Raw genomic sequence first — 10,624 nt, 5'->3', positions numbered from 1 at the left:
AATATATATTTAAGCATACAGTAGCTCTTGTTTTGCTCTACATAGTGTGGCACCACAATTAAATGTGCCTGGGTTTTGTCATGGAGGTATTCTGGTGCCTCTGAGGTGACACTGCTCTGTTTAACTCTCGCCCTCTCTCTGCCCTCCTTTCAGTGCAGCCCTCACGTGCGGAAGATACAAACTCAACTCGCTATGGTTACTGTCAGCCAAACAACAGTCAACAGCGCAGTGAACCTAAGGTATCCATCTCCTGCCAGACCAAACTGCATGTGAGCTCGCTCGTATCTGCACTGCATCAACCCCTGCTCAGGCTCATTTTATTCACCCCTGAGAATAAGCTCTCTCTACACTCTGCTGTTGTTGTCTTTTGAAAGGGAGCTGCGGCTCTATGCTGCTAAATCAGCAGATCTGAAGAACACTTTAGTCCAAGCTCCATGCTCAGCATCCCAAAGTAAATGTTTCCAAGAAACTTCTACTACTCAGGCCCCGATTATCATGGACATGGCATTCAATTTTTGGAGCACGTACAGTATGTATCAACAATGAATGATATCTCCCCAGCAAGCAAAAGAAATATTTAACAATAATATTTCTGAGAAAAGCTGTGCTCATACCTCAGATATTTCCTTCTGCCGATGTCTTTTTGCTGTATGGAAAGTACTCTATCTGGGTTCAGGGCTCATTTTGTGTGGTAGAACATTTACAGCAGGTGAATACAAGAGAATCTTTATCCTGCAGCTCACGTCTCTGCTGTCTCCATCTAGGGCCAGCGAGCAGGGAAACATCTTATTAAAGTTTCCCCTCTCATCCGCCTTCCACAGCTCAAGTCCGGCTATGAGGGGCTCCTTCACCAACACCTCTATGTGAAAGACAGTGTGCACATTATGCTGCTCTGTTGTGGAGCTTGGGTGGAAAATTTTGCTGGGTCTGAGCTGTGCTTTCTTTGGCACCAGTGGCCTCTGGGCCAAAGCTTATTCATCTGTGAACTGACAGCTTCACCTTAGCCCAGGAAACTGAAGAGCTGGATCCCCCGGATCACAGATCTGCTGGAGGAACAGTCATGAAATGCTCGAATGATTTATCTGTAACCTAAGGGCAAATGTTTTGAAAAAATAGCCTTTCTGTCTTGATTTTCTAATATTTTATATGATAGAATTCTCCTCACAAAATGTATTAAACATGTATTTCCTGGGGAGCATAACCCAAAACATGTTAACATGCTTAAAAAGTTGGGTATGTTCTTTTCCCCCTTGGCACCACCATACTAAACCACAGCATAAAAGTCCAAAAGACAGAATTGAGTATTTAGGTTTTTTCTGTTTTGTCAAGAAAGCAACTGGTTGGGAAATTACAAGGCAGCAGGTAGTGGCAACACCCTTGTCACCTCCCTCTCTTGACTAACGTCACCAATTTGGCAATCACTCCCCTGTTTTCAACAACACCAGTTTTGCTCCACAAAATACATGTGAACAAAGATTTTCAAAAGAAAAATATTCATTTTTCAATTAAATTATCTTTCCTCTTGAGAAAATCAAGCAAACTGGAAAAGACTAAGCTAAGCTGTGACTGTAAAACAAGTGGAATATTGTTCTGCTTGTGAGTCTGTGGGTGTCGCACAATGAGTTGCCTGATTGTGTTGCTGTACAGCATGTTTGTGGTGTTAACTTGGAATATCAGAGGCAGTTGGAGTCAAGGTTTCTTCAGGTCAAACTTCTACCTTGGCCCTGTGGTAATGAGAAACAGTCTACCAGGACTATTTCTACCTACCATCTCTGGTATTTTCTCCTCTGCCCCCAGGCTCTTAGAGAAGACTAAAGCCAGGAACAAGACAAGACACTCTGCATCTGCCAGTAGCCAGTACACTCTTCAAGTTGTGCAATTTAAATACAGATGCAGTGATTTGTTATCTAGACTTTACATAATAGAAACATCAATCATACATAAGACAAACCTCTAGAACTATGAAGGCACAAAGCCAACTGGTCGCTCAAACAAACAAAAAATAAATCCTTTCACTTTGTATTCCATGAGGAGCACTGAACTCACAGTCAGAGAACATAGAGGGAGTGTTCAGAGTCTAACATATGTCGAGTATTTGTATTGGATTTCATAAAACACTGGTATTTCCTGGTATTTTGTGTCCGAGATCTTTGGCATCCCTACAGAAATTCTTCTATGTTACACAACATGCTACAGTTCTGTGGTCACAGCTTCTTTTGTAAACCAAAGGGAGTTTGCTTGGGGTCCACGCCTGTCAAATGAAGGCTGTCATCAAGTCAATGGTGTACCATTGCAGGTATAAGAATAGTAATTATCTTGACAGCAGAGGTTTTCATTACTCAAGCTTGGAAGTTGTATGCTTCAGCTCAGCATATGCAAAGTCTTTAGCACTAATGTTGGGATTTTCCATGGCTGGGGCATCATGCCATGACATGGATTTTTTTGTGTGCAGGAATGTTCACATGTCCTCTAACATCTCTGGGCCTTCGCCATATACAAATTAATTTCCCATAAATTCTTCACAATATAAGTCACCCATTATTTTGATATTTAAAAACTTAATATGAAGCAGCAAAAGCAGGAAATGGGTTTTCATCAGCAGTAACTTAACATGACTCCTATACAGCTGAAAATGAACAGGAAACAGTAAAATAAAGCAGAGATCTGAAAGTATTAACAGGGACGCAGGAGAGAAACTAAACTTCAAACCACAGAGATTCATTTAGAAGCTACAAAAGTACTGGGAGCAGAACATACAGAGACTTTTAAAAATATCTTTCTATCTGGTCTCCAACACAGACATGAGGTGAGTCTTGGAACACATGCCTGTTTGACAGGGAGATGGGGGGTCGTCACGTCTTGGCTGTGGTTGGCCCTACCAGCAAGATGTCAACACAACCTGCTTAGAGGCGGGTTAGGCGTGCTTTGACCCAACTCCAGAGATGGTCTATCTCGGGCATGACTCGGCACAACTCAGCATGCTTAGACTGGTAATGGAAATGCAAATCAATGCGACATGGTTTGGCGTGGCCAAAAGTGCCAATGGAAAAACACTACTGATTTTACAATGGCTTCAGATGCCTTGGCTGGGCTGGTTACGGTTGTTTACAGACATTCTGAGGCCTTTCAAGGATTTGGAGAGGTTAGCCACATTGGCTTGCTCAATGACAGAGGTGGAATTGAACCCAGATAATTATTATCGAGGTGATCTTGTTTTCTCTACACAAGCATGACATGGCGGCAAGTGGATATTAGGGGGAAGCCTGCTATAAGCCTTCATAGGGTCTTGTTATGACTTACCCTTCATGTGTCTACACTGAATGGTCCATAGGGACAGAGGATCAGGCTGAGGAGGTCACTGCGGAGGGGTGGTGGAGTTCAAGAGGCTGCATGGAAGGCTAATAATTTCTGTCCTGCTCTTTAAGGGTTTTGTTCAACACTGCTGGGTCAACATATCTTTATTGTAACTAGACAGAAGAAAAGGAATCATCTATCACTCAGCACTGAACAAAGTTTGCCTGTGGGCTGTAAGCGTGTGGTTTATAACCCCATCTCTCTATACATTCTGGCTGATGGATAGTGAGGCTCTAAGACCAAGGCCCTCCCTCCTCACTTGAAACAGCTGATTTATGTCTTGTCCTGGACACTTGTGCTCAGTGGCTGGAATGCAGGGAATTTCAAAGACCCCTCCTCTGCCTGTCCCATCCACACGCAAACAAATGGAGCAGGCGCCTGGTTGGGCAGATGAAGGCCCACCGGTGCTCCCACTGCAGGGCAGGGAGGCAGAATGTAAGGAATGCCAGAGGCGAGAAAATAAATCCATTCTATCCTTCTTTCTGTCAATCTGTGGCTCTTTTTCCCCTTGGTATCTTTCTTGTTTGCCTTTTCCCTCTTGTGCTACTTCTTTTTCCAGAGTTATTCTGATTCTCAGCCTCTCTTGAGTTAACTTGTTTAATCATTTTTGGAAAGGACTCTCAATTCTGGCACATGCACACATTCCCTGCAAGAAATCGGGCAGGATAGGACAAAATGAATTTATTTGTGTTACAATTTTCACAACACAAATCTGCATAGTGTTCTGTTGTTTGAAATAGCAAATGAATGATGTGACAAACAAAATAGTGCTTTGTTAAACACGCTAAAAGTCACAAAATGCAATATGCTCAAAGAGAGCCTGAGACTCAAGACTGTGTAGAAAAAGCAAAGGACCTCAACACTTGTTAAGTTATCTTGTATATAGTGTGGAAGTCAACATAAGAACACAAATCTATCATGTAGCATTTTACAGTAATTTAAAATCAAAGGCACAATGGCTGTGTTTTAGCTGTAACTCAATAGCACATGCATCATGAACATGCTGCTGGCATGGCAAACAAAAAAAAGAAGAACCAACACTCCATAGAAGCTAGAATAATAATATGTTTTGACAATAAAAACATAAGCAGCTCTGTCTATTGTAGCTCATTTTCATCACAATGATATATCCAGACACCATTTTGATTGCTTTCTGAGTCTTTCTCTCCTCATGGCTATAGTTTAATAATTCCCTTTCTCCTCTCGGGGCCTCATTGCAGCTCAAGGCCTGCTCTTTGCTGCAGGTTTATCCATTATGTTGAGCACATCATCCAGGATGGATGGGCCCAGATCGAGTTCGAGGGAGAGGAATGACCCCGTGATCTGGGCGAGGGAATCCTGCGATGTGCTCTTCTCTTTGGAAAACTCAAACTCAAAATCACAGATGCGGCCCTCCTCCACCCCACTGTCTCTGTCTACCCACTCTCCATTGCACTTGGAGAGCTCCTCCTTAAAGCCCAGGGTAATGTCATTGTTAAAGTGTCCATAGCCATTGCAGTTGCCATTGCCATTGAGACCTCCGCTGCCATTGCAGATCTTGGTCTTGAAGTCCTCTTTACCGCTAAAGCTGTCAAAGCTGTCGGTGCTTGTGTTGCTGTTCAGGCTTCCGTTAGCTTTGTAGATGCTGTTGCTGTGACCATTGATATAATAAGATGATGGCTTGTCAAATCGGGTTTCACTTTTGTTTATTTTGTTAGCTTTGGCAACTGCCTTAGAGGTTGGCTCATCTGTGTTTTCCAGCAGATCCAGAAGGACATCTGGCTTTGACTGGATATCTGTGGAGATGGACAAAGGCTCACTGCTGAAGACGTCTATTGAGCGCAACAAAGCATCCATCTGCAGGATCTCTACCTCCTCAGCACTGTCAGGTTTCATGGGAGGTGTAGGCCCCACTATGTCCCCCAAGGGCTCCGGGGGCATGGAGAACACAGTGGAGGAGATCAAGGGAAGTGTAAGCGCCTGGCAGCCACCAATGGTCGGAAGGGAGATGGCATTCTTGAGAACAGGAGAGGGGGTCTCGGCAAAGGAAGCATCACCAGTGCTGTTTGCTCGCAGAAACTCACTTTGGATGCCATACTGAGGGTGGACGTCTGCCTTCCCTGGTAGGAGTTCATACTTCCCCTGGAGGAAGGACATGTCTCCAAAGGCATCTCTCTCCCCACCCCTGCCAATGTGAATGGTGTGGCGAAAATCCCCAAGCGGTGGACTGATCATGTCTGGGGACAAAATATCTCTCAGGCGACATTTTTTCCCCTTCTTATTATTAGTGGGTTTCAGGTATATGGGTGCTTTTGCTGGCATGGCTGTAACTGTGGAAGAGAACTCAGATATACAGGACAGAACAGTCGGAAGTGCTCTTTAAGTTCTGGACGTTACAGTTCCCCAGGGGAGAGGCTCGAGTTACATTCTCAGCAATACACCGGTCAGGCAGGACTCCAAAAATAATTTCAGCAATTGTGGCATCGATCAGGAAATGGGATTCCAAGCACGGCTGGTGATGTCTGCCAGTGTAGAAAGGTCACTTCCACTTTCCTGAAATAGGAGACAAATAGAGAATAAGTCATCATTTCTTGTAAAACATGATCACAACACTGACAAATGTCCTGAAAGTTCCTCTGATGAGTGCCGCTGATACAAACCTCCTGTCCTGCTATAGAGAAAAATAAATCTGGCCACCAACACAAGTCCCAGAAATAAACTCTGGATCCTGCGAGGAAAAAAAAAAGAAATCCTCATCCATTTCTTGCATCTGGCGAGTTTAAAAGCCAGAGCAGAGGTGGATGAGGCCCGGGTCTAAGGCTTTTTGCTGCTCTATTCACATTTCCACACATGAGCCTCCTTTGGCCTCCACAACTCTGGATGTGCTAATGTGGAACAGCTGGACCGCAGATTGGGAGAAGGGAAGCAAAGGGGGACTTTAGTGGGATCAGAGCAGGGCAGCCTGTTTTAGGAGCGAGCTACTGCTCAGACACGCACAGAGATAGACAGAGATGGACCAGAGGGGAGAAAGAGGGGAGGAAAGGGGTTTAAGGGGTTTAGCGGGATTGTGTGAGAGAGATAGAGCGAGGGATTACAGAGCAAGTGGATCTTAAGAAAGAAGGTGATGCAGAGTGTGAATTGATTTGGCTTTGATTGGCAGAGGATCGGCTTCAGGTTGAATAAGGGCTGAGATACCAACTGGATTGCTCAATACATTGGGATGGGGTTACATTATTAAGCAGTATTGGATTTGATAAAAGGTGCCTAATTGTATGTTGCCTCCTCAGAGCTTTTCCATTACAAACCCAACAGAAAATGTCACCGCATTGGCAGCCAGCTTAGTGTAGGATGAACTCTGTAAAAAGAGGAGAGATAGGTTTGACCGACATAGCAACCAAGGAGAAAGGGAAAAACACTCCGTGGAGGAAGGGAGTTGACAGTATGTGTGTGTGTGTGATGGGGGGGTGGGAGAGAGCACAAGTGAAGAGAGAGCTTGCCCATTTATAGACATATTTACTTATGAGAGGTCTGTCAGCAGTGACCGTCTGACAGAGTGCACTGCTGCAAAAAAGTGCCTGGGCGGTCAAGTCGCCCCCCCCTCAAAAAAAAGGTTTCACTGAGAAAACATCCACATTCCTGCTGCAACCGACCCCATAGAGACACACTGCATCAGCCTTATCAGAGACACTTTAAGTAGGCTATGTTTATTCAGCAGGCACATTAGTGTGGAGCCAGAGAGACAGACACTTGCTGCGTATTTGAATCCAAATAGCAGCCTGGAATCCACTTCACTGACATCCATTTTCGACATCATTTTCACTATCAGTATCAGCCTTATAAGAGCAAAAACGTCGATAAACTGTGGATATGAAATACAGGGTGAAATCTTCTAATTTGGGGGGTGCCATTACGACACAAATAAACCTGTCACCCAGCGAGCACTATGGAGCTATATATAGACATGACAAACACCGAGGGATGCAGAACATGTGTGAGTGTGGTGAATGGCAACATAGCTCTCCGAGGGTGCTTGTGTATTCAAGTGTTTGTGCGAGGTGCCTGACTGCGCTCGTGAGAGATAGCAGTTTTGAATGCACGCCATGTGTGTGAAGGAGAGCATGTTTGTTTGTTAATAGTGATGGAGAGAAAGGGAAGGGGGAGGGCAAAGAGTACTGCTGCAGTGTTTGATGAAGGGAGGGGGGGCACAGCAATATCCTTCACTTATTTAGCTCAAGCTTTTCTCTTATTTTTTTTTTCTTCCATTTCTCATTCTCCCACTTGGTTTTTTTTTTTTTAGCATCTCTCCCTTTTGCCGCTCCTCAATCCTTTCTGACCTTGACAGCTGATGCTCACTGCAGTGGGAAATTGGACTTGGATAGGAAGTGAAACAAATGCACCACCAAGCCAAAAGCTGCTTCCTGTGGGTGCATGCTTCTATATTTGTGTCAACTTCTGCAGCGCTTTTCCAAGAATAGAAAGTCATTGCTATCTGGAACACTTGCTATCAAACTTACAGTACCTATTGATTATCGGTCTGCCTTGATGAAATTATAACAACTGCCTGGCCTGTGTGGACCCTCTGGTCTCCAATGGCATGAAAAACACACAGGCCATGCATTATAATAGGTGATAATGCTAGTTGAGATCAATAGTATAGATGGAACTCATAGGAAATCCTCTAGCAGAAGAGCAACTCTTGCAACTCACACAGGGGGATATCTGCTGTATATCCTTCCCAAGGTCAACACTTGTGGCCCGTGAGAAGTCAGCTGGTGCGCTGAAAGCCTGACAGTCTGACCTTCATGTCAGCCATCCTGCTGGTAGACCAGTTTGGCTCCTATGGCAAACATGAGAAGAATTCCAGAGGCCACCAGCAAAGTATGAGGAAAACAATATGCTCATATCGGTCGTGGCTGCCGGAGATCCACTGCATAACCAACATGTGGGTTAATTTAATGAGTAAATTAGTATTGACTGAAGTATACACCGACAATCTGAAGAGTCATAGCAATTTTAGTTGACCTTGTGTTGGCACAAGAGGAAATGAATCAAGTACAACAGGTCAGGATATCCCAGGATGGACCCTTATGGCCTTCTGACCCAATGAATCAATTTGTGTCTCTGTAGACTGTTAATAGATGAGCAGGTGTATTCTGGTATAGCTCCCAGCTAAAGCCAGATTTGCGCCGTCCTTTTGGAACTGCTCCAAAAAGAGGTGGCGTGGCACGTGTTTACCAGTCCGAACCTGACGGCACCACCAACACAGAATGCAGTCACAGGTTTCATTAACACCTCAAGGGAAGTGGGAATCTGATGGCACCTTACTTCAAAATTGCTTGCCTGAGCAGCCATCCAGTCATAATGGGGGCTGCGAGATAAAGCCACTGTGTCATTGGGTCAGCAACAGCTATCTGTCTGGGCATGAAGTGATCTGGAGCCACTCCAGCCTCTTTAAAAATGGAGCTTAGCCTCATCAGTTTGTGTTCGGAGGGTTACTTATTAGTGAGGGGGCAGCAGAAGGAGCGAGGTGATGAAAGTTGTGAGTGTGAGGGCAGATAAATGAGGGGTTGGTATCTGGTAATTAAACACATGGCTCGTGATTTGTCTGGGTATTTCTGGGTGCCCTAAAGTCACGTGTAAACAAGTGGGTCAATATATTCTTAGTGGCAGTGTAACCCTACTGTAGTTTAAACAAATGATGCAGCTTGATGATGCTGTACGCCAAACTGCACCAAAGCTGATGATGAATGATTGTCAGAGCGAGGCTCAAGAGAGCAGCTGTTCAAAACATGACCTGTATATAACTTCCCCATTCTTTAAAATAGAAACCATGCATCCCCTAAATATTCCCCTCGTGATGGGATTACTGTGCTGACATTTCACATCGGAGCTGTTGAAAAATAACATGGTATTCTGCACTTCTGTTGTACTTGTGGTCAGTGTAACATCATCAGTGTGTAGGAGACAAACTTCTATTCTGCCCACTGTGGGACATAATGTAGTCTACAAGGCAACTCCAAATACTGCTCTAACATCTAACCATGGCCTTGACTTCTGTCACATCTTTGAATAGCAAAAAGACCCTCTCCTTGGGGCTGTTATAAAAAGCAAATGCACATACCACAAAGGGTAATGGTAGCCTTACAGAATAGATTGAGCTGTTTGTCACATAAAAAAAACCTCAATTATAGGCAAAGGCCTTACTTTCGAGGGGCCTGGTGGCTGTGCCGGGACTATGGCGAATAGCAGGGTGGAGTATTTGTTCTGTCTTTCTTTCTCGCTCCCCTTGTGCCACCCGCAAGCATGGCCAGCACTTGCCAGAGTTATCCTTGGCACAGATGAGCAGGAAGCCGAATCAAAGCGTATGAAACATGAAGGGAATGTCAACACATACAGGCAAAAAGAAAAAAGTCCTTTCCTCCCAGTTTACCCATAAAAACCTGCTCCAAATCTGTTCCCCTTGAGAGATAAAGGCAAAGCCAGCTCTGCGTTTCAGAGGAACATGCCTTAAGTGTGTAGCCGGACTAAAATGTCTCTCTTGGAAAGCCGGGAGCGTATCATGTTGCTCTTAACAGTTCAGCTCTTGTGTTACATGTATGAGAGCGTCTGCTGCACAAACACTATTGTACAAGCTTGACTTACCATGCATGCACGCGTTCACACGTTTCACTGTTACTTAAATTATCTCCCATTCTGCTGCAGACATTTGCTAAGACTGACGAAAAATATCAACCTAGACACTTAAAACATGGCAGCAGGTAAACTGCAGCAACATTATCCCAGCCTCTAATTCAGATTCCTGTACCAGCAGAGTGTGATATAAAACATGTTCCTGTTCTCACTCACCTCAGATATATCGATGGGGAGATCTTGATCCTTCCCCGGTGCTCTCCTGATCGCTGCAGCCCCAGGTTGATGTGTGTGTGTTCAGTGGCTGCTGTGCTGCTCCTGTGGCTTGTTGACACTGCCCTGCCTCCTGTCTCTGCCTCGGGGCTGCACTTCTGTCGACTGGGACGTCTGCCGGACAGCTGTTTTGGAATTGCTCTCCGGCTCCTCTTCCCCTCTGAAGCAAGTCAAGTCTCCTCCTACACCTCCCGCGCTCCCCCTCTTCTTCCTCTCTCTCTCTCTCTCTTTGCCTCTCTCTCTCTGTGTTCTCGTTCCCCTCCCCTCTCTCTCTCTCTCTCTCTAGCAGCACCTGTGCATGTCTGTCCTCTCTCCTACCCAGGGCTCAGATTTTTTAAGCAGCTCTGTGGTGTTTGAGGATTCTCCGTGCTTCCTGTGCCTTGTTGGA

General features: G+C 45.0%; 1 protein-coding gene across 1 annotated transcript; it reads right to left on the bottom strand.

Moving 5' to 3' along the window:
• Window positions 1–4,020: 4,020 nt before the first annotated feature.
• Window positions 4,021–10,421, bottom strand: cdc42ep3 (CDC42 effector protein (Rho GTPase binding) 3). The gene is made up of 2 exons (XM_042433843.1): window positions 10,180–10,421; window positions 4,021–5,886 (listed from the first exon to the last, which is right to left on the bottom strand). Exon 2 carries the CDS (start codon window positions 5,653–5,655, stop codon window positions 4,576–4,578), a length of 1,080 nt encoding a protein of 359 aa, XP_042289777.1. The 5' UTR covers window positions 5,656–5,886; window positions 10,180–10,421; the 3' UTR covers window positions 4,021–4,575.
• Window positions 10,422–10,624: the final 203 nt, after the last annotated feature.

This window comes from Thunnus maccoyii, chromosome 14, assembly GCF_910596095.1.
Source record: "Thunnus maccoyii chromosome 14, fThuMac1.1, whole genome shotgun sequence".
In the NCBI taxonomy this organism is placed as follows: Eukaryota; Metazoa; Chordata; class Actinopteri; order Scombriformes; family Scombridae; genus Thunnus; species Thunnus maccoyii.
Note: the sequence above shows the minus strand (reverse complement) of the source record. Positions and strands in the feature narration are given on the sequence as shown.

What these genes read in the sequence shown, in the direction of transcription:
- cdc42ep3 (XM_042433843.1), bottom strand. Translation starts at nt 5,655, where the DNA reads ATGCCAGCAAAAGCACCCATATACCTGAAACCCACTAATAATAAGAAG.